This window comes from Papaver somniferum, chromosome 5, assembly GCF_003573695.1.
Source record: "Papaver somniferum cultivar HN1 chromosome 5, ASM357369v1, whole genome shotgun sequence".
In the NCBI taxonomy this organism is placed as follows: domain Eukaryota; kingdom Viridiplantae; phylum Streptophyta; class Magnoliopsida; order Ranunculales; family Papaveraceae; genus Papaver; species Papaver somniferum.
In genome coordinates, this window is record NC_039362.1 from 141,063,454 (window position 1) to 141,088,536 (window position 25,083).

The 25,083-nt window shown below is 36.2% G+C and overlaps 2 protein-coding genes and 1 long non-coding RNA gene across 5 annotated transcripts; all 3 read right to left on the reverse strand.

Moving 5' to 3' along the window:
- Window positions 1–2,372: 2,372 nt before the first annotated feature.
- Window positions 2,373–6,355, reverse strand: LOC113282963. 3 transcript variants are annotated; one of them, XR_003327264.1, is made up of 8 exons: window positions 6,217–6,355; window positions 5,975–6,088; window positions 5,557–5,636; window positions 5,298–5,361; window positions 4,168–5,215; window positions 4,012–4,040; window positions 2,996–3,641; window positions 2,373–2,742 (listed from the first exon to the last, which is right to left on the reverse strand). It is a non-coding gene; the product is annotated as an uncharacterized LOC113282963 (long non-coding RNA). The 3 variants fall into 3 exon arrangements; XR_003327263.1 differs by having other exon boundaries at window positions 3,001–3,641; window positions 4,122–5,215; XR_003327262.1 differs by having other exon boundaries at window positions 4,122–5,215.
- Window positions 6,356–20,520: 14,165 nt separating this feature from the next.
- Window positions 20,521–22,008, reverse strand: LOC113279731 (ACT domain-containing protein ACR1-like). Its single transcript, XM_026528400.1, has one exon. It carries the CDS (start codon window positions 22,006–22,008, stop codon window positions 20,521–20,523), a length of 1,488 nt encoding a protein of 495 aa, XP_026384185.1.
- Window positions 22,009–22,432: 424 nt separating this feature from the next.
- Window positions 22,433–24,423, reverse strand: LOC113282965 (40S ribosomal protein S5). Its single transcript, XM_026532073.1, has 4 exons — window positions 24,225–24,423; window positions 23,516–23,787; window positions 22,902–23,105; window positions 22,433–22,712 (listed from the first exon to the last, which is right to left on the reverse strand). Exons 1-4 carry the CDS (start codon window positions 24,306–24,308, stop codon window positions 22,658–22,660), a joined length of 615 nt encoding a protein of 204 aa, XP_026387858.1. The 5' UTR covers window positions 24,309–24,423; the 3' UTR covers window positions 22,433–22,657.
- Between the last annotated feature and the right edge of the window lie 660 nt (window positions 24,424–25,083).

The window sequence follows — 25,083 nt, forward strand, 5'->3', positions numbered from 1 at the left end:
CTCATCCCAAAAATTGACAACCCAAACACTCCATCCCATTTCAGGCATATCTCCTTATTCAACACCACTTACAAAATAATATTTAAACTGATAGCTCAAAGACTCAAACCCCTTTTACCCAACTCATATTTGCCTTCATCCATGGTAGACAAATCTCTGATAACATAGCAATCGCCCATGAAATTATCCACCACGTGAACACCAGGAAAGGGGAAAAAAGAGCCAATGGTATCATGGGCATTAAGATTGATATGGCTAATTGGGTGTTCCTAATTGAAGTTATGACTCAGATGGGTTTCAGTACTCAATGGTGCAACCTGATACACCAATGCATCACTACCACAAATTTGGTTGTACTAGTGAATGTCTCACCTGGAAAATTCTTCAAACCAACTAGAGGTCTAAGACAAGGAGACCCTCTTTCACCTTACTTATTCCTATTTTACATGGAAGCCTTATCAAGATATCTGATATCTGCTGAAGCTCAAGGACTCATTCATGGAACCAAAATCTGTCTTGAAGCACCTACTATCAACCACCTCCTCTTTTCTAATGATTGTATGATATTCTGCAAAGCCAACATGACAGAATGCAACAATCTCATCAAGATATTTCAAGAATTTGGAAAATCTTCTGGACAGTTGATCAATTTTGCTAAATCTGGAATTTTTTCAGTAAAAACAATGCACCAGACATTGCTGACAGAATAAGTGAAGCCATGCAAGTTCAGAGGATCAGCAGCACTGATAAATATCTAGGATCACCTCTCTTCACCAATAGGAGCAAGATTCAAGCTTTCAAACCATGTGTGGAGAAACTACAACACAGATTTGCTGGGTGGAAAACTAATTTAGCTACAACTGGAAAGGTCACTCTCATCCAAATTGTCACATCAACCTCCAACATCTATCAAATAAATTGCTTCAAGATTCCAAAAGGTATCTGCAAAGAAATAAATGCCATACAAAGGGATTTTTTCTGGAACAAAGAGCAAGACAAATCCAAAGGTCTCTTCTACATTGCCTGGGATGCTGTAAACAAACCTAAGGAGTTTGGGGGTTTGGGCTTCAAAAATTTGGAATAGTTAAATCTAGCTATGATCTCAAAAATTGCTTGGAGATTAATTGAGGAACTAAATTCTATCTGGAGCAGTTCTATGAAAGCAGTTCACTATCCAAACCAAGAAGTTATTAGAATGGACATCAAGCCAAAAACAACTGATTCTTGGATATGGAAAGGAATTTTAGAAGGCATAGCTTACATTCAACAATACTACATATGGAAGATTGGGGATGGAAGAAGAATTCATATCTGGGAAGACGGATGGATTGAAGACTACCCAAATATCATCCAAAAGCCCCCTCAATTCCCTTCTAATCTCAAAACAGTTAACCAACTTTTCAATATTCATGGAGAGTAGGACACTTCAATCCGAGATCTTTGGTTCGCCCAAGACATCCAAGACCTTATTACCAAAACATAACATAACCCAACATCTGAGGATAATATAAGCTGGAGCTTGACCAATACAAGGAAATTCACAATCAAATCCCTATATGACAAGTATGCTAATGATCCCATAATAACTCCCTGGAAGCAGCTATGGAGACTTGACACCACACCAACTATCAAACTATTAACCTGGGAATGTGCTCATGGCATCCTCCTTACCAATGCCAAGTCTGTCAGCATCTTGACTTACATTGATCCCATTTGTTCTATATGCAAAATCTCCTATGAATACATTACTCATGTTCTCCTAGCTTACCCAGCAGCTTCTGAAGTTTGGAGGAAACTATTTGGGGAAAATCATCAATTGTTCACAGCTTATAGATCTTTCCATGATTGGTTCAATAGTTGGTTTACTATAGACAATTCGATAGCCAGTTGGAATGCTACATTTGCTACCATTTGCTGGTTCATCTGGAAAGCGCGTTGTGATTTTGTCTTCAAAAACATAAACCCTTCAGCTGTAGTGACTGCCCTGAAGATTACCCAACACCTTTGCAACTTCTCTAGAGTCAACCATAACCCAGGTCATATCTTAAATAACACTATACCATTTTTAGTAATTAGTAACGGTGCATTTTAGTTGCAAAGAGGGGTTGCAACAGTTTCCTGCTGTTACGAAAGTCGATGTTGCAAATTTTCGCAGCGGCGTGTAAGTCGTTGCGAATTTTCGGTTGCAACTGTTTGAAACTGTTGCAACGTAAAATTGTCGCAACAGTTAGAAACAGTTGCGAAATTAGCTGGTCGCAACAGTTTGAAATAGTTATGAAACTGGAGTCGCAACAGGTCCCTCCAGTTGCGAATTTTTTGCAACATCAAAAAAATAGCGTGGTTTTGACCGGTCAAAACCAAAGTTCCCTGTAACTATAATTCTATATTAGTATAAGTACCATTAAGTTCAAACCTACAAGCATCATCAATCAGCATAAGTAAGCCATGGTCTATGTTACGCTAAGAACGTACAAACATAAAGCCATGGTCTATGTTACGCTAAGAACGTACAAACATAAAGTTACTAGAGACATTAAGTGTGAAGTATCAAAAGAAATGCAAGTATAGAAACATTTCCTACATTTCAAATACATGTTATAACAATTTAAAATTCAATCCCCACTTTTAGCCAAGGTCACCAATTATGAGTCAGGACCTAGAATTTGTACATGCCAATCTCTCACTATGGCATTCCCTTTATTCCTCTGGTATGTATTCAATTGGATAGGCCTCGGAGTGTACCTGCAACAACAATAATAACAACATTGATCAGATTGCGTTGTGATATCCACTTGCAGATTAATTCTATAGGCTTCCACTCGCAACAAGCACCACACCAACTCATAACCAATGCAAGGTGGATTGATGCAAATTGAATATACTATCCATTGAGATTAAAGAAAAGCTTACTGCAAGCTTGAGGGATGGAATAAAAAATAAAAAACAAACTCAGATACACAGATAAACCAAGTAACTTTGACACGCAATTTAGTACCTGACCTAGTGTTTGCAAGCAAAGTGCTCGGAGCGCCGCTTCTAGGAAGACCTCCTCAAATATTGTAATCATGGAGGGAACCAAATATAGTTGCTTAGCAGTACCATATTCTAGGAAGAGCTCCTCACACATAGGTTTTCACAAAGTTTACCTTCAATGTAGCCTTGTTTTTTACCAGACTTAAGTTACCCAACCTTCATATGCATACTATAAGCCTCATGATAAAAAAATTACAAGAAATACGTAGCTAGACACCAAACAATTTGCTTAGGGAAAACCATAACTACAATTAAAGCAGTTTAATGGGTGAAGGAACTGGTGATAGATTGATGGAGGTGCTGGTGGTCTGTGGAGGTGGAATGTATGGTGGTGACGAGATGAATTCACTTGTGAGGGAAACTGGTGGTGAGTTTTAGAGATGAGCTATTGAATGTTTTCACAAACAGGTGAGAGGCAATTCTCCTAAGTCCGAGAGGTGTAGATGATGTGAATGAAGTAGTGATGGTGGTGATTCTCGAGTCGGTGGTGAATGGAAGGTTGGAGAGGATCTAAAAGCTCCTCTCTGAACTTTTATAGTGCAGGATTGTCTTGGACCAGCGATGTTTTCTGCTGATTGTTTACAACCCCTTTTATAGCCAATCATACCCTGCAAACACGAATTACATAGAGAGCCGACAGTTAGAATCATATACAGAATCAAAATCACTCAAAATCTAAACCATAGAGCCATTAAAATTGATAATAATTACAAAATCAAGGGGGGGAAATTATCATAAGACATACCCAAGAATCCCATCTCAACAGTCAGATGTTAGTCCCTTTTAAATACACATTAGAATTTTACCATTCTAGTATGTAACATTCAATTCGGTCATAATAATGTGTCTGTTTCAACTCATCACCTACAATGACTCGCATACTAATTATAGACTTATAACATAATTTTGACAGTAAAGAGAGATGCATAATCCGACCATATTCATCAAAATTTGAGCAAGGCATTTCAGTAGCCTTACCAACAGAAATCGTCGTAGTGCTTTGGTATCTGCATCAAGTAAAGAATTTAAGTGTGTTATTACAATTTTCCACAAGCAAGGAAAAAAATTAAAAAGCAGTTGACTTATACATAATATAGTGAGTGCACTAGCTCCTGCAAGTTATCGGCTAAAAACCTAATTTCGTCCCGCAGAACATGATAATGAGTAGGCCTCGTTGTTCCCTGATATTTCAAGAAAAGAACGCATCAGGATATTAATATCCAGAAAAGAACGGTGATGAACTACAATTCTAAGCATGTACATATAAGTAGAAATCATAGTTGTGGGCATGACATATCTGTAGGAGCAACCATTTAATGTCGCTCACAGTGAACATACATCTGATGGAAGTGCATCAAGAGACTATTATCCAATAAATTTGAACTAGAAAAGGTTTCCACTCCTGTTTCAACTTTGTTCTCATTAAAAACTTTGAATTAATTTTGTAAGCTAATGTTAGTGTTTTGAGACTTCTTGCAGACATTGAATGTGGCACTAAAAGACTTAACAGGAAATCGCATTGGGGAACTGTCCAAGGAGTATCTGTGTATAGCTCCAGATTCACTGGCCCCATCAGCTAGTTTGCCTCCCTATGGAGCCGTCAATAAGGTAAATAACAAACCTCGTCTCAGTATTGGAAAACTGCATCTAAGGTTCAACAAATCTTGATACCAATTACTAGTTGCGTTTGTTCCTGACAGTCTTATGTAAAATTTATGTATGCTATCACATAGTGAATGAGGTGCTCAATATGGTCGGTACAGATGATGAGAAAATTGTGGCAGAAGAAGAGTTCAAGAAGCTCGTACTGGAGACTGTTGAAAGTATTATGTTGCAATTAGAAGGCAACATAATCTCAGTTTCTTCGAACTCAGTAGTTCACCTAGATACAACATCAACAGTATTCCCTCAACAATCACTAGCGTAATAAAGATGAGTTAGTAGTATTAGTAGTATAGTAATTAAAATAAGCTAATCATGCATCATATAGAAGGGCGTAAGAGCCCATGGTCAAGAAAAGAGTCATCATATATTATCTTAACCAGGTGGAACATTATTAGGAGATATATTCTGAAAAAAACTTGGTGTGACGATTTTCCTGTGCAGTAATCACTATAAACTTTGGCTTCAATTTCAACTCAGGAGGCTTGTAGCCGGCATCCTTATCGAGAAACTCCCAAGCCTACAGCAACAGAGAGAACTTAATGCTAATATTTTGGTCCACCAAACAACTACTCAGGCAGTGTCAACAATCAAAAGATCACCTTTATGGTTTTATCTAGCTCAATGTTCAGAAAATGGTTAAACTGGGACTCACTAACCCCGTCCCTGAAACCAAAGATGACAAAAATAAACATGCATGAATGGAAAACTAGAACGAAGACAGAGCAACGTGCAGAACATTACAGAAATAACAAGATCAGTGCTCTACCAAATGCATTAAGTAAATTGTCTACAATTCTTGGTTTTAAACTATCAACCGCAATGATTACAGATCAAACCTAAAAGTAAGAAATAACAAACCTTAGTTCCTTGAGTCTCAGAAATCGGTCTCTTTCAAGCATTTCTCACAGAGTAAATAGATGGAGCCTTCAGTTGTAAGCCTTGAATCACAAAGCAAAAAGGTTAGACCATAACCATACACCTACAACCAACCTAACAACAAGCACCACCACAGCAACAACAACATACAAATAAAATGGCAAGAAAATCTCTTTCAAGCACAACTTTCTTCGATTCAACAAAACTCGTAACTGAAAATGTGTAAAAAAATTGAGAACCTATACAAAAATTGAATGACTGCTAACAACCTACACAATTCAAACTAATCAAAATACCCAAATCCACATATTAAAACCACATAAATAAGCAAAAACAATTACAAATAAGGAAAACCTAATTTGTGAAATTGAAATCAGGGGAAGTAAGAATGTTTATATACCTTACAAGTTGTCTCTAATGAAGTTGCAGAAGCAATTCTAAAGTGGAATCAAGAGAAGTTGGGAGTTCCTGCAGCTGAACACCCATCAATCGAAGATGAAATGAAGAACCCTAACTTCATCAATCGAAAAAAACAAAGAAAACAACAATAACCCATTAAAATCTACAAATCTTGACATAACCCTAACTTTAGAACATGAAGAATATCTGAGATTTGTTAGTCTCAGAATAAAAAAAAATTACCTAATAAATTGGTCCGCTTGATTTGGGATTTGAGATCTCTGAAACCAGCAAATCATTCAACCTTGATTTAGGATAAAAGAAGATGAAGGATTTCGATAATCATCATCATCATCTCTGTGTGTAAAGGAGTTGAACCCTAATACCGAGAGAGAGAGAGAGAGGAATGAGATTTTTGACCGAGATTTAAATCTAAACCCGAGTCAGTTTTGAAGCTGACTAAGCACTGAATGGGCTGAAATCGAGTCAGCTTGAAAGTGTGGGTAGCCACACTCACGAGTGACACGCGTACAACTCCATTCTGTTGCGAATCGTAACAGAGTAAGCAGTTGCGAATTTTGTAACTTAGCCACACTGTTGCAAAATTTTCGCAACAGTGTCTAAGCTCTTGCGAAATACAGTTACTAATCCTTGAATTTGGTGTAGTGTAACTTATACTGTCAGAGAGAAGCAGCGTTCAGAATCAAAGCAGCATCAGTCTGAACAGAAACTTAGGAGGGAAATTTAGCATCACCATTAGCATTCATATTCTAGAAGTCAGAAATAATATGGCTAATAGTGATCTGCCATCCTATACTAACTTTGCTTTTTTAGCAATATCTTCTACAGGTCCATGCATGGGAGCACGGAACTTCAAGAACACAACCACTGGAATCAACAGAACAGGAAGAACAAGTATAGGAGCTCAACTTGCACTGAACTGGGGGAAGGAAATGCACCAAAACAATATTGATTATGCGGCAGAGGAAGAAGGAATTCTACAAACGATCCAGTATCTTTATCAACTACAAGTTCAGGAAAGATTTCAAGGACAAAGCAACCAAGGCACAGATAGAAACATCGAACCAATTGATTTTGTTTTAGGTAGACTAATCAAGCTGTCTCCTCAGCAAAATCGTACAGTAGTCAACCTAGCTAGACTTGCTAGTCACTCTCTATTACTATAAAACTTTAACTGGAAAGGTCCTAATCTATAGTCTCTTTGGAATGATTTACGGTTTCCTACAAACCATTTTATCACTAAGGATAACTGTAATAACACTACCCCTATTTTGAAGATTCATTCTGATGCTAGACTTAGCTCAGATGAGTCCAATGATGTAACTTTGAGTAACATGCTCGTTTGAGCTTTTGTGCTCTTTTTTTCTATATAAAAAAAAAGAGATTGCAACTTTTTTAGGGGTGCATGTAAGCTGAATTCGGCTTGTAAATATCAAAAGATTTTCAGTTGGGCCTAAATTAGGCTTTGGAGTTAGCTTGGCAGAGGATGCAAGTGAACACTCTTGCGATGGGATAACTCCGCCCATGTTGTCATATGTATGTTAAAGGTGTACAAACCAAAATTTGGTGCTCTGTTCAAATTTGGTCATAACATGGAAAAGCATTTGGTGCTCTGTTCAAATTTGGTCATAACTTGGAAAAGCATCACATTGTCTCTTCAATGCCTCTTAGTCCCAAATCCCAACCACACCCTTTTCTCGAAAATCCCCTCAATAAATCCACCTCACAACCAAGTTTTCAATAGTGAATTATAAGTTACTATTTAAGATTAAATCTAACAAGTATTCAACAAACATATTTTTGTTTCGGATAGAATATTGAACATGATGGATGCTCTACAGACCATAATATACGGTATACTTATATTTTCTCAGGAATACTGCGAATATACATGATGGTGAAAATATCAACAAGGTAATCACACAAAAAGAAAAGCTTCACAAATTTTCTTCAATTTCTCTACAGGGATCTTACCTTTGTGAGATGTTCTGGATTTATATCGATCTTTCAGAGACTTAGTATAATTACTTCCAGAAATGTTTTCTTCTAAAATCTCACTCGAGCTCTTTGGTGGATCAGGAGCATCAGTTGGTTTAGGTAAATCCTCTGGTATGGAAAAACTTGCAGCCTTTACAAATTTTATTTCTTAGTTGATTGAAGGAGTATTGATTCCCTGATATCCCCAAGCCACGCATATCACCATAACTTCTTCCTGTTTCCAACAAAGAAGATAAATTGATTTTGCTATCATTGAGCCTTTTTAATTTTTCAACTTCCTCTTGTTTTTGAAAGAAAGAACAAGACTTGCTGAATCAGAACGTATCAAAATCTTCTTCCAATGCCATTGTACTTCCCATTCTAGGGAATAAACATAGCATGGATCTCTGCCATATAGCTAGTCATCACTCCAAGGCTAATACATTGTGCACCGATAACCCCGAGTATATGCTTCAACAAAAATCACGCAGGGGTAAATTGATACAATAGATACCTATGATAAAATGCCCGCCTGTAACCCACCAGATAAAGTACATTACATAGTCCGTTTTAAGGATTGGCGACTTATTTTATTTGGAAGAAACGGACTCCTCTTTTTCTCCACACATTAAACGTTGAGAATTAATCCTTGCCTCAGTTTCAACAAGTTTCTTATTCAACAAATAATGCTTCCTGGAGAGATTCTCATAATCAAGATTTTTTGAGTTCAGACTTTTTCTGCTGTCCTTCAGAAGATATCGAGCATTCTGAAATCCAGAATAAAAACCAGATAAAATCTTTCTCAGTTTCCTATTTTCTCTACAAAGAGGAGTAAGAAGTCCAACAACATCTGAGGTGGATAGCCTTTTTGTATAAACAACACCTAATAGTGAAGAGAATACAAAGATATCTTCTTCTTCATATTGATCAATTTCTGTATCACCATCTTCAGAAATTTCATCAAGTTGTTTTTCAAAACAAGTTTTCCAGTCATCAGAATCTTCATTATATTGATCACTTTGTTCGGTGAATTCACAGAGGATGACTTTATTAGGTGTTGATTCTTATCTTGTTTTTCTTTAACTGAATCATTTACGGGTTCAACTGTAACCATTTTGATTCAAATCTTATAGGTTGGATCGCACGAAACACAGATTGTTAGATCTTTTCGTGTTTGCCTGCGTTGATACCATTTTAAAAGATGAGGGTACCCAAATACACCACAATCTTTTTCTTTCAACCTATAAGTCCTCTACCGAATGTGATCGTCTATGGACAGAGTCGAGAGAATACGACAATTTGTTTCACACTTCGTGTGATTGTCTATGGATACGAGATCAAGACAATACGACAACAAGAAGATAACTTGTGTGCTTGACTGTGGATACAAGATCGATACAATACAACAACAAAGTATGTTACTTGATCATAGGTCCAGTAATAACCAAACTCTATAGGATCACTATCAAGCAATCCGGAGTTAACGTATATGTGTAATGTGGAGTTAACGTATATGTGTATTATAATAAACAATTATAATGCGTAAATCAAAGCTAATGACACAACAATATTTTGTTAACGAGGAAACCGCAAATGCAAAAAAAACCGGGACCTAGTCCAGTTTTGAATACTCTCAGAATTAAGCCGATATACAAAATCTAAACCAACTTCGTATAGTTGAAACCAAGCAGATCACCCCTAGCTACTTAGTTCCCTCAGTATCCCTACGCCTTCGACTTCTAGAGTCACGCACATGAATATCAAGTTCTTTGGATCATATTCCAAAAAGCAAAGAAACAATCTGTTAGGTAACTACTCTAATCAATATTTTCTACAAGATATAGATGAGTCATTGACAAAGGCTCTTCCATTTAATTTAACAAACTCCTTTGTCTGGTTAGATCAATCTAACTTTAACTATCGAAATAGCCAACTATAGATTCACACTCAATCAAGATAAATCTCAAACAGATATATTGAGAATGTCAATCTCATGCAACTAATCAATTGAATAAATACGATTCTAGTTGGATCCCAACCGATCAAGGTTTGTGCGCACAATTCACAAGATACGAAAACCAATAAGAAATATTCTTCGTCTTCAAATCTTCAATAACCTTCACAACACCACTTGAATCTCTTGTGATCAATCACGCACAGAACGGAGTCTGTAAACAATGGATTATCACAAGATGTCTTTAGATCTAACTACAGTTCTAAAGATCCCATCGATACTTCGATCTAGTTTGAGTGAATCTTATATCAGAAGAGAAGATTCTCAAGAATAAACAAACTAGGTGCAATCAAAGTTTCAACAACCGTTAGTCTATCAATTCAATAGAAAACTAATAATACTGCAATTATATAGTTTCCCACCAACGGTACTCGTAGAGCTTCTTGATCCCACAGAAGTCTTTAAACGAGCGGTCGTAAGAGATTTCACCTAATTAGGATACTCTCCTCTCTGAATAAACGGCTCCACCAGAAACAAAAAGAAATGAATTTTGCCTGACTCTTAGGATAATTTGCTAGAAATGCAAACTTAGGTATTTATAGACCAAGGATGTTTGGACACCAAGGAATTTCCAAAACCGAAGATATTCTCAAGATATGCAATGAATGGCAAATTCGGTTTTCCTAATTCCAATAAATACTTGTCCAATATTTCCGAAATCTCTGAATAGAAAATCTCCAATTAGTAAATGCACATTACTAATTTTTATTCTCTAGAGATATGCATCAATTGTTCGTAATTAAAGCATATAAAACTAAAAACCTTAATTAAATGATTCTTAATTTATTTCTGCACAGGATTACCTTGAGTACTAAGGAATATCATTGAACAATAAATGATAAGAGTTATTGTTCTTGTTCAAAGTATATTGACATCTTTTCACTTCAAATATTTATTTCATATTTACATGGATTTGCATTCTTGGAATCGGTTATACCAAACTTCCAAACATGTTTAGGAATGGTTCACCTGTATTCCAAGAATATGTGATTGATCAAATACCAAATCACATACATGGGTTCAATCAGTTCTACCAATCACTAGGATCGGTTATACCTAAATATGGAAACACTTGTGATCGGTCACACCAGTCACTAGGATCGGTTACACCAGCTACAAGGATCGGTTCCATCTAAACATGGTATTACTTATGATCGGTCACACCAGTTACCAGGACCGGTTACACCAATTACAAGTATAGGTCACAAAAATACTCTAAAAAAGCGGGGGTCTAACAACCACACCCAATATATCGTTCGGCAATCTAAATGGAAAAACTCCAATATACTTTCAAGAGAATCAACTAGACAGTCAGACTCAATCTTTAAAAAAATATATCAAAGAGTTCTATCTCAATTTCTCAATTCAATCTGCAATCAAACAAATAGGAAATTGCGAGCCCTATTGAATAAGATAAATAACTTGGACGGTATCACAAACCAATATCCAAGTGTCAATCAATTTAATCAATAACCCAAAGGTCGGATTCAAGAACTGATTGAAATTAACGCACAATCTGTGATATTCAATTATATAGAAAATATAATGCGGAAAAGAAATAACACAGACACCGGAAATTTTGTTAACGAGGAAACCGAAAATGCAGAAAAACCGCGGGACCTAGTCCAGCTTTGAACACCACACTGTATTAAGCCGCTACAGACACTAGCCTACTACTAATGAACTTCGGATTGGAATGTAGTTGAGATCTAAACAATCTCACACTGATCAAGGTACAATTAGTCTCCTTAAGTCTCTGAACCCCAGTAGTATTCTACACACTTGATTCCCTTAGCTGATCTCACCCACAACTAAGAGTTGCTACGACCCAAAGTCGAAGACTTGATAAACAAATCTGTTTCACACAGAAAAGTCTATTGATATTGATAAATCTATCTCTCACAGAAATACCTATGAGTTTTGTTCCGTCTTATGATAAATCAAGGTGCACATGAACCAATTGATACACCGGACTTATATTCCCGAAGAATAGCCAAGTATTATCAATGACCTCACAATAATCTTAATCGTATGGAAGCGAAAAAAAGATATTGTGGAATCACAAACGATGAGACGAAGATGTTTGTGACTTCTTTTAATCTTACCTATCGGAGATAAATCTCAAGTAAATATTAGAAAAGGTAGTACTCAATCGCGACAGTATCATTAAGATCAGAACACGCAACTACAGAGAAAATAGTTGGGTCTGGCTTCACAATCCCAATGAAGTCTTCAAGTCGTTAACCTACAGGGTTTTGGAATAAACCTAAGGTTAAAGGAGAATCGACTCTAGTCGCAACTAGTATCACACAGGAGGTGCAGGGATTAGGTTTCCCAGTTTCTAGAGTTCTCCCTTATATAGTCTTCAAATCAGGGTTTGATAGCTTTGGAACAAAGCAATCAATATTCACCATTATATGAAACCTGATCTAAGAGCCAAGCTAAGTTTGCTTGAAACCATAACAATAGCTCTCCACCATTAGATAGACTTAGCATGTTACACACAAATGAAATGTACCTTCATTTAGATATGGATAACCGTACCTAAATGTGTACACTAGGTTGGCTCAACAATAGTTAACCGAAGTTATCCATATGAACACTTTCATATAAACCTTATTCATCTTAACCACAACTAGCTCAAATGACTCAAATGAAACTAGTTATAGAGTTTTTCAATTGATATATTCTCATAATGTACACAAGAACACAATTGAAATAAAGTCGGTTTGATTCACTCGAATCAATTCATGAACAATAAAGCCATGGTTTGCAAAAGATTGCATTCCTTATTATATAAATGTATTTTTTCATGGAACAACCGATTCTAGAACATAACCCACTCAAGTATGCAACGGGTACGCATACTTAAGTAGCTGGACTTGGACTGTGTCCGACAGTGTGCAAACGGGTACGCATACTATCACACATCAAAAACATCAGTTGAATTAGTACGCATGCTTATACGCATATAATAGTTCTCGGACTTCAACTGAGTTCGCCAGTACGCGTACGGGTACGCATACCAAGGCTCCCGAACTTTACCTGACCTCGCCAGTACGCATACGGGTATGTATACTATACCGGTCTTGGATCAACATACATGCAAGTACGCATACTATGCCTATAATCCAATTATGGTTAAGTGTTCAAAACCTTATTTAAATCATTGAAACATTCTTAGAGGATGACAATAGTGGTTTTCACAAACGAAACATTCCAGGTCTCCATCAAATGACTGTCTCACACAAATCATGTAAGATGTTATCAGGTGATTTTCACATGATCATCTTTTGAATTTCATCAAGAATATAAGATGAACTTGGTTAAAGCGAAAGCTTACTAACACATATTTCAAGAAATATATAAGCGAGTTAAACTCACTCGAAATATCAAATGTGTATAATCAAATATTATATAGCTATGTACGACTTTTGTCTCAATATAGGAGATAAAATAGAAATAGATTTTTCGAGTGATAGATGAGTTTCAGTCTCCACATACCTTTTGTTGATAAAGTTACACAAGCTCTCTTTAGTAGTTCTTCGTCTTCAATCGATGAACGCCGTGAAGTCTAAAGCTCAACTACACAATCTATCATAGTCCGAGACATAGCTATAACTAGACTAGAAATCAAGACTTATATTTTTGATCACTAAACTTGACAAACAAGCTTGAGATAGTAATGCTTGCGATTTTGACCGAGCAGTGCTCTAACATACTCATGATTGATCACACTAATTACTAGGATCGGTTACACTAATTACTTAGGATCGATCATACCATCACATGGTGATTACTTAGGATCGGTTACACCAATTATAAAAACCATTCATACCAAATCATTAGTCAGGCATTCTGATTAGTTATACCAAGATAAATAACAAAGTTAAGATCGGTTCTACCATCTCACACATATTAGTCATCCAAAGATTTTCAACGAATAACCGGACCAATAAGCCTAATGATTTTCCTTTTGATTCATGAAACAAGTTCATCAATGTACTTCCTTTAGAGAAATGTTAAAACATTGTTTCCTATGATGAAATCATCACCATACCCCATTCACATAATCATAACAATATATACAAGATTATGTCGATGTCATATCTACGAAGTTCAAAAGATAAGCGTTATAATTCGTAGTCTAATTACCTAATACTATGATCAGACTATTATGATCATATCACATCACTAGAGTATTATACAATATGTACAGTATATACAGCTTCGCAATTATGTTTTCTATATAGCACGACTTGAAAGATACGTTAGGAATGAAACAGTTCAGGTCAATATTATTAACCTCAAGAGGAAGGATGATGTCGTCGTCGTAGTTCGTCACTTCTTCGAATTCTTCAGGTCTTCAGAATAATACTTATTGTCTCGACATTCCTAGACTTTCTAGTCTAACCTAAACGAAGTTGACTCTAATATGTAATTAAGCGACTCTAGATGAGTTTTGATACTAAAATATGACAACCAAACTTGACATACCAACGCTTGGTGAGTTCAACCGAGATATGCTCTAACACTTTCCAAATATCATAATAACTAAAAACTTAATTGAAAAAATGATGGTGAACCACCATCATAATAAACCCAATTTATCGATCATTAAAAAACGATACAAAAACTAAAGTAATTGAATAAAAAAGAATGAAAATTTGTGAAAAAGCGGGGGTCTAACAACACCATCCAATATTTCGCTTAGCAATCTGTACGGACAAACTCGAATATACTTTTAAGAGAATCAACAAGACTCAATCAATTAAAAGTATATCAACGAGTTTATATCTCTCTCTCTTAATTTGATTTCCTCAAACAGAAACTACGAGTACTAATCAAATACAAGGAATAACTTGGATGGTACCAAAGACCAATATACAAGGATCAATCAATGATAATCAACAACCAAAGGTTGTATTACTCTAATTGATGATCTAACGCACAACCTGTATTATTTCAATTATAAAGATAAAACAATATAATGCGGAAACTAAAATAACACAGACACCAGAAATTTTGTTAACGAGGAAACCGCAAATGCAGAAAAACCCCGGGACCTAGTCCAGATTGAATACACACTGTATTAAGCCGCTACAGACACTAGCCTACTCCAAGCTAACTTCGGACTGGACTGTAGTTTAACCCCAATCAGTCTCCCATTGATTCAAGGTACAGTTGTACTCCCTACGCCTATGATCCCAGCAGGATACTGCGCACTTGATTCCCTTAGCTGATCCCACCCAAAACTAAGAGTTGCTACGACCCAAAATCACAGGCTTTAACAATAAACAAATCTGTCTCAAACAGACAAGTTTATCAAAGGATCAATCTATCTCCCACAGAAAAACCGTAAAGTTTTTGTTCCGTCTTTTGATAATAATCAAGGTGAATAGGAACCAATTGATAATCTGGTCTTATATTCCCGAAGAACATCCTAGATAAATCAATCACCTCACAACAATCTTAATCGTATGGTAGCGAAATAAGATGTTGCGGAATCACAAATAATGAGACGAAAATGTTTTTGACTACTTTTTATATCTTGACTATCGGAGATATTAATCTCAAGCCAATCAATATGATTGTACTCGTACGATGGAAGATGCAAGATCAGATTACACAACTACGATAAAAGTAGTATCTGTCTGGCTTCGCAATCCCAATGAAGTCTTTAAGTCGTTAACTTGGTTTTAGAAGAAGAAAACCAAAGGTTAAGGGAGAAACGACTCTAGCACGCAAACTAGTATCACACGAAAGGTGTGGGGATTAGTTTTGCAGAGTTGCTAGATGTCCTCTTATATAGTCTTTCAAATCAGGATTTCACCTTGGTCACAAAGCAAACAATATCCACCGTTAGATGAAAACCTGATTTAGATTCAAGCTAATATTTCTCAACAGTTAGATCAAATACTTAGCTTGTTATACACAAATGAAATGTACGTTTCTAGGTTTGTTAACCGTACCCAAACGTGTGCATTGTTACTTCAACAATAGTTAACCAAAGGTTAGCCATATGAGCATTTCATACCAAACATATTCTTCTTCACCATAACTAGTTCAAGTGACTCAAATGAACTAGTTAGAGAGTTGTTCAATTGCAAGGAAATCTTATGTACTACACAAGACACAAATAAAGCAAATATAATTTGATTCACTTGAATCGGTTCATGAACTTTATAGCCACGGTTTGCAATTTGCATTCCTTAGTCTTTATAAGTTTAAGTTCAGAAATCATCTTCAGATATATAACCTTCTTAAGTTCGCACACTAGGTTCGCGGACTTAAGAAACCGGGCAGAGTTTACAAAATCCAGCAGAAAATCTCGGCAAAGACATTCCGCCGGTTCGCGGACTGGTACTCACGTAACAAGTTTGTCAACTCTAGCAAAATTTCTCGGGATGAGAAGTTCGGCAGTTCGCGGACTGAGTTCGCGGACTTGGAAATAAACCATTCTTCCGGTTTCTCTTGATCAACAAAGTTCGCAAACTTTGGTTCAAGGAATAGTACTTATGCACATATGTGTTTCCACAACAATACTTATGTCCATCATTGGTTATGTAATCTAAACTCTCCTTCCAACCATTGAAACATTCTTAGAGGACGTTAACCATTTCTCATCAAAGCAATTTTCAAAGTGATTGAAACATATCATGACTTTCGTCACTAGGTAAAGATAAACATGGTAGAAGCGGAATGCTTACCAAAACATATTTTGATATATACATAGGCGAGGTATACTCGGCTCGAAATACCAAATGTGTATAATCTAAGTCTATATATAGCATTCGACTTTTTGTCTCAAGAAGTAGGAGATAGAGTAGATAGACTTTTGAGAGACAGATAAGTTCAAGTCTTCACATACCTTTTTGTCGACAAGTTCCACCGATTCCTTGAGTAGTTCTTCTTCTTTCATGATGAATCGCCATGAAGTCCTTGAGCTCAACTACACTTTATATCCTAATTCGAGACTTAGCTATAGTAGACTAGAAATCAAGACTTATAGTTTTGATCACTAACATTGACAAACATGCTTGAGATAGCAACGCATGCGAGTTCGACAGATCAATGATCTAACAATTTGAGTAACTTAAAATTAAAAACCCTCACTATAGGATCGATATAGTAGAAAACTAATTAGTCTTTGGCTGTTCATAAGAATGATATATATCTTACTTTGTTACGCTAAAATGGGGAAGTAATCCTTAACTTTTTGGTAGTTCCGAATTTCGTAGAATCGAATTTGCAAATAAAGATAAGATTAGTTTCAAAAGTATCGTTTCACACTGACAACTGAGCTATATCTTGTGGGTCACGAAGTACTTTTGGATGAAAATTGTGCGTGATTTTTTCTTACTCAAAAAAACAGTGGAGGCTAGTGACCCCGCTGACCCTACTGTGGATTCGCCACTAGGTATATTTAATAAATATAATTTTTTTTGATTTCAAAGAAATGCCACACTTTGTTTATCCGCTATAAGAAAGTGCCACTGTTTTTCCAAAATATATAAAGTGCCACCACTGTTATAACATTAAAATCTTGTTAAACATGTCAATATCTCATTAAAATTACTTTGTTACCCTTACCTAGCTATAACCCAAAACTACTTCGTCACTGTCGCTTCCCCCTTCTCTTTTTCTCTGAGCTCTTCACTTGCAGAAGTTATACCCTAATATAAAACTCAGAAAATTTCATTATAACATGTTGTTGTTTTTTTTATATATAAACAACACAATCGGTATTATATTGATGATGGGTTTTTTCAGCTAAAAGTGAAATGGAATTTCATTCTGATTTTCATTGTTGTTGCAGGCGGCATAGGAACAGATTAAAACCTCATATTTAAGATCGTTTATAACAATTTACCTCATATTTCGATTAGGTTTTGTATGGTTGATTTTTATGGTTTTAACTATGATAGCAATTGGAATCATGTTAGAATCCTAGAACTCAACTGTAGAGAAAATCTAATTTGAAATACGAAAAAGAAGATAACAACAAGGAAAAAAGTTTTAATTCAATTCAGAAGTTTTTCTTTCATTACCCGTCAAATGACTTTAGTTTTTTTTTTTTGGTGATTAATGTTATAATGGAGAACAAGTATTTTTGATTTGGTAGAAGAAAGTTGAAGAGAGATTGGTGGGTTCCTGATTTTAATGGAGAGAATGGGTATTTTTGTATATGGGATTTGACTTGGAATTCGGGGATCTGAGGTAATGAATTGTAGAGTTCAGTGACATATGTAGTTGAAGAAGTATTTTTGTTGCAGAATTAGGGTTCATCCATGTGTGAGGCTGAAAAAGATGAGGATCAAAACGGTTCAGTGCACAACGAGGCAGATCAACTCGTTGCCGAGTCGGACCAGTAGCACCGATTCCCCTCTTTCATACCTGTATGAGTCACGATTTAACTTAGTTACAGTAAGAGAATTCGAGGGTGTAAATGTCTTTAATTAGGATAAATGGCTGTCACCTATACACTAACGGATGTTAACCGATATTTAAAAAAAAAAAAACAGGATGAAAAAGGTCAAACTTGTGACATTTAAATAATACTGAACGTAATGGTGGTATTTTCTTAGATATGAAATTGACAGTGTGGCATTCTATTAAAATTGCCAATTTCTTATTTTTGTGGGTTATAGATAACATGGACTATCGCTAATAAAAGCTAGGAGTGAGAAGCCTAAAAAAATTTGGTTATTTTCTTTATAAAATCGTCATGTCGGTATCCATGCAACTGTCAATATGTGGAGGCATCAAACTCTAATCGCACACCTAATCACTAACTAGGCTTACCTGCCTAGTTTGGGGCCTAGGAAGTTTATGGGGCCTATCACTAAAAAACAAAAACATACATTAAGAAGTAAAAGAGAAAACCTCTTATCCAACTATTTTACATAATGATTAATTTATTCTTGATTAATTAGTGTTAATCGGGTGATTAGTTGATGTTTAATCAAATTGAACTAAAGATCAACTAATCTTAAATCATCATCAAAACATGAAAAATCATGATTTTTTTTTTTTGAAAAACTCAACCAAGAGTCATGCCCTTATAGATTGATTCTGGGTTGAGTTTTTTCAATTCACGAAAAAAATCCCAAAATCGGTTTTTATTAATGTCCACATAAACCGATTGTAGTAAACGGATTTTATAGACGTGTATGTAGACCGATTCTGCCATACTCTCATAAACAAAAAATTTCCCATACTCAATTTGAGAAAACATACTCATTTTCGGTCTGAATATAAAATCATACGCATTTTCAATTCGCGTATAAAACTATTTTCATGATACCCAAACTGAAGTCGAGTATGCTTTCACAGTGATAGAGTATTAACTTGTAAAAAAAAATGGGTTAACCAGAAACGGTCTTTGATTTCATATATATATATACAATCGGTTTATATGGACTTTCACATAATCCGATTCTAACAACAACAAAAAAAATACAAAAAACTTGGTATATCTTCCATATCAGAATCTGGGATTATGGGGACGAACATCAACCGATTCTGGTTAAATATTTTTCAACCAGAAAACACATACATAATAATCGGTTGACGTGGTCATGAACATAAACCGATTTTCGTAGGAATCGGCCCATATGGACAAGCACATCAACCGATTATGGTCAACAAAAACCCAAGATTGTTTGCATTTTTCAATTTTGAATGGAAATATAAATCAATCACAAGCATAATTAAGAATAATGTGTTGCAATCAACGATGTTTAAATTGACTATCTTTAAAAATATTGATGATGAAATTTTCTTTAAATCGATCGATGTCGTTAGAAACGATCTATGAACTTAGATTTTAGTTTTAGTTTGGGAGGAAAATGATTTGAGTAGCTTTTAATTTTGAAAGGATTTAAATATGTCGGAGTATCTTCCAATATGTCGGAGTATCTTAATAGTGAAGATAACTTAGTAAATTTACCTAGTCTAGAGACCCATTATCCCCTAAGCCTAGGTGGGTGAGGAAATCTATATATCCCAAATAATTCACCTAAGCCCCCACATAGCCAAGTATATTACTAATACTATGATCATAATCTGTCATGTAACGAGACACTCAATTTTCTCTAGTGTCTAAAGAAAAACTATCCAACCAAATCATGATATTAAAATTAATTCTTTTTGACTGTTTATGACACTTGGAATCATGTGAAGGAATTTCACGTAGTATCAGCTAATTTACAAAAACCTGGATACCTCCCTATCATTTCTCTAAAATACCATAAGGTTATCAAGATTAATTTAAATGACAAGTGAACCACAAGTTCACAACTCTACCCAATTCAAAGACTTTTACATACACGATTTTTCAAAAGTATTGTGAGATTTTCCGTAATTAATTAAGTAAATGCAAATTTGTTTATTTGCTGCAGACACCAAACTACGGTTAGCATGAAAATAATTTTTGAAAAAAAATCACGAAACTTTAAACACCATCGCAAGACAGATCATAGTTGCACTGCATGTATGCAACGCGGATTGATGTTGCCACTTGCCAGAGGCCTTCAAGCTGAACCCCACGAATTACTTGAGAGACGCACAAACGGAGCCCACAACAGACTTCCCAAGCCCAGGGACGATTTTGCAGGCCTTTCCTCTACATCCCCACTGCAAGTACTACTGCTTCTATTGTTCTGGGAGTTGGAACCATTGCTGGACCATTCTGCTGAAATTGATTTATTAGCCTCTAAAACTGTCGCGCCAATCTCACTTCTGACCAGCTCCACGGTCTTGGGATCTGCATTTTTTCCTGTATATGCATCTGTAACGTAGAATGACCCAATTGCCTTCTCTCCAAGAGTACTAATTTCTGCCCTTGACACAGACAAGCCATGCTCTCGGAACACCCTAGTAATATCTGATAGCAATCCCACTCTGTTCTTAGTGCACACATCTAACTTCACCCCATGGGAAACCCTGCGTTCCGCAGCTTCTACCAAGGACTGCATGACCCTTTGTCTCTCCCTCTCTGAATCCAGAGTGCAGCCATCTCTCCGCCTGATATAGTATTCCTGGACAGCAAGGGAGTCTCTGGAGCTTATAGCAGCATGAAACACCACGTACCCCAAATCTGTCAAAGTGCATACAGTGTCGAATAACAGCTTTGGCCGGTCTTTACATCTCACATTCACCACTGTGTACCCTTTCTCGTTGCAGTTCTCTATACACACTTCTGTCACTATATTATTATTACTGCCGCTACGCCTCCTCTTACCACTGTCATTCCCATCTTTGCTGCAGCTGATCTCATGGTGCATATCTGCTTGCATCAGTTGATGTAATCGACGTCCAGTGTGTACCCTCTCTGAAGGCGGATCCTCTACCAACCTCATTATTCTTCTCTCACCCTTGCAATGATGGGAACCTACAACAATCGCAAGTTGTTCTTCCACACGGAGCATTCTTTCGGAACTTGTTATGGGTCCACCTCCTTTTGATTCATCCTCTATGTACAAGACGCTTGCTGCGCGCTTCTTGTGAGTCCAGACAACAGCAGCAGCCACATTGCAGCGAAGCTCAGCCAATACAGCAGAGATTTCAGACAGTAAGCCAGGTTTATCTATTGCCATCAATTCAAACGCAGTGTAATCTGTTGATGCATGCAGTGATCTCATTATACTGCCTATGCACGTTCTGTTGGAGGTTACCTCATTCACTTCTGTTTTATCTCCCCTCCTTCCGCCACATAACGACTGCTCGATGTAACGGATGAGGGTATTGTCAGTTAGTTTGTGCCCAAGTTGGTCCGTCACATGGAACACGTCCATACACCAACCTCCATCAGAGGAGATGTATGATTTGGAGATGAGGAGATCAAGATCCGTGAGAACTTGAACCATCTCTACCAGTATCTCGTGTTTGTTTGCTCTGTCTACTTTCACAAGTGTACAATCTGTACATGTTTCATTATCTACGCAAACTCTTGGAGCATGTATTCTCTCAATCAAAGATTCATAGTCTGGATCAAAATATGGCTCATATCCAGTAGCCATACCTAGCTATAATAATTCGCTTCTTCACCTTGCAGCAAAACAAACTTTTCATTCAAAATCAGAATCAGAAAATATACAACCAGAGATTTTTTTCTTCTCCCACCTCCCAGAATTCACTCTATGTTCAAACCAAAGTGTTATTATTGACTCCTAGTTACAGATTTATATACTTCTGAAATCCGCTCAGAGAAATACAAGTCATGATATAACTAGAAAAAGGAATCCTAGAGGATAACTGGATTGCCTAGAAATAGAAGTCCTAATATAACTAGATAAAGGAATCCTAGAGGATAACTGGATTTTAGGTTGATTTCCGGAAGTAAGGTCATTGCCTTGCTCAGAATTTTGAAATACAACAATTTTTAACAGTTATAAACAAGGGACAACATGATACAGATCAATGAAAATTCCAAAACACCAAAGAAGTAAAAAGAGAGACAATAAAAGAAAAGAGATCCAACATTTAAAAACTTAGCTACATTTAAGTAGTTCACATAATGACATACCAATTACCATCCTTTGAATACACAATTAGTCTGAAAGACACTACACTAGAGCTCAAAGAAGTACATCTTAGAACTAAAGCTGACAAAATCCTCTTGTAAAGTTTAAGATCCAATTCAGATGACAATATAACCAATTTGTAGAATCAACGATTGGCCTTGGCAACACGTTCAATCTCATCCTTTTTCTTGATTGCGTAACTGTGAAGGAAGATAATTACACATTAGTTTGTATCTTAAAGCAATTTACGCAGTACTGGAAACAAAAACCACTGAACGTCAAAAAAAAAGCATCTGAAACAGTTACTTGGTATTATTCAGATTTGATGACGGGAAAACTAGAAGGGATTTGACTTAAAAGGAAAACCAGAAAAGAAAACAATCTCATACCTGTTAGAGGAACCCTTAGCTGCATTGATGAGCTCATCAGCAAGGCACTCGGCGATTGTCTTGATATTCCTAAATGCACTCTCTCTAGCACCAGTGGTGAGAAGGTATATTGCCTGGTTGACTCTCCTCAATGGGGAAATATCAACAGCTTGACGCCTTACAACTCCAGCGGAACCAATCCTTGTTGCATCTTCTCTTGGTCCACTGGCAAAAAAGTGTAGAGAAAACTATTAGAAAAAAACCATATATAGGAAGCATACATAATCAAGATCTGTTTATAGTAAATTTGACTTTACAAACTAGGAATCTCACAAAATCCTACGAAAATATGCCTAAGAGCGCAAGATAAGACCCGACCCATTGAGTTTTGTATATCACAAGCCGATGTAAGCCAGTTACTTGCTTTCAAAATAAAAGTAAGGCAGTCAAGATTGCAAACTCACAATTGCCAAGCATACTAAACTAAATTTGAGCAGTTTATTTTGATTTGAGAATTAAAAAAAAACTCACACCAAAAGGCATGACATATATAAACCTATATAAGACAAGTATATGAAAATTTTGTATAGTTAACATGACAGGACAACAATTTGGATAGACAGTTTTGCAGATACCTGTTGATAACAGCATCAACAATGATTTGGATAGGGTTAGCATCAGTCAAAAGATGAATGATGTCCATAGCATGCTTGATGATACGAACAGCCATAAGCTTCTTTCCATTGTTACGGCCGTGCATCATGAGCGAGTTTGTCAATCTTTCAATAATAGGACACTGAGCCTTACGGAACCTTTTGGCAGAGTATCTCCCAGCAGTGTGAGGAACATAGGTAGCGTGTCTAGAAGCATTTACTCCAATGTAATCTACAAGTGATATGTCACCAACCTGGAAAATAAATCAATTGAAAAAACTCAAATCACAAATAAATCTACTAATGTTCATATGCAACTATGCATCTTCATTACAAACAGAGCTCCACAGATGTTATATTGTGCAATATTGCAATATCTTCATGAGTACTAGTTATTCAGCTAACAAATTTAAAACCCATTATTAACTACGCAAGAATCACCCAATCCAGATTCCAGAGGTCTGGCGATAAAATAATACTGTCCAAGTAATATAGGAAAAATCTACAGTTCAGTTTTAACTTTGATGCAGCAAAATCAAACCCAGAGATTAATACACAAATTGAAACTAAAAAGATCAATCAATTCATACAAATGAAAAGCAGAACATAACAAATCATCCAAAAACAATCCTTTTAAACTCAAAAAATCAATTAAATCTAAAGAGTTGTGAAAACAGAAAAATGAGCTAACCTCAATATCATCGAAAGTCCATTTGTTGAAAAGCTTAACGTCAAGGTTTGGGGCTACAGCCTGAGCTACTTCTACTTCCGCCATGATGTTGTTGAAGGTGAAGGAAAACCCTAAGCTAGATGGAAATGGGTGCCGCGAAGAGTCGAAGAGAGAAAACCTAGTAGTAGTGTAACGATGGAGATTGAAATAGGGAGTCAATTTTAGGGTTTCTTAAGTTGGATTTATATGGACTTTATTGCCCATAACAATATTTGGTATGATAACACCTCGTTTACACTTAACCATGGCGTATCCGTAACCATGGCGTATTCATGTTCAGAAAAGAATGCACGTGACATACTGGTTTGTCTAATTGATGCAAAAGAAAAAGGAAAAAATTAACTGGCTCCCAAAGCTACATAGACGGTTGAGTTGAGACTGTGCAACACTAGGTGGCTTATCGTGCCATATATATTATATTTTATTTTATTTTATTTTATTTTTTACTTAAAAAGAATAAAATTTTATTGAAGAACGAAAAAAAAAAGACAAAGTGGAAAACTTCTAGGCGCTACAAACTGGGGTGACAAAAAAATGAAAGCTAAATTGGGGGTCCTGGAAAAAATAATTGGGGACCCTAGCTACAGGACAAAAAAAAGGTCATGAAATAGTAATTGGGAGTTATCCCTTATCCCTAACTTTTTTAAATGGTTAAACTACCCCAAATCATTAGTGGTAATCAATGTAGTTAATATCGGATATCGGTTCATCTCGGCCGGGACCGATACACTGGTACGATTTTATATCGGGGATATTATCGTTGAAATATCGGTTCTACATTTAGAGACTATAATTTTATATTAAACATTTCTCCACACAT

Excerpts from the sequence above, each read along its gene's own strand:
- LOC113282965 (XM_026532073.1), bottom strand. The coding sequence starts at position 24,308 with ATGGCGGAAGTAGAAGTAGCTCAGGCTGTAGCCCCAAACCTTGACGTT. Across the intron at positions 23,788-24,224 it reads GGACTTTCGATGATATTGAG|GTTGGTGACATATCACTTGT; the intron begins GTTAGCTCATTT and ends TTTATTTTCCAG. Across the intron at positions 22,713-22,901 it reads GCTAAGGGTTCCTCTAACAG|TTACGCAATCAAGAAAAAGG; the intron begins GTATGAGATTGT and ends CTTCCTTCACAG.
- LOC113279731 (XM_026528400.1), bottom strand. The coding sequence starts at position 22,008 with ATGGCTACTGGATATGAGCCATATTTTGATCCAGACTATGAATCTTTG.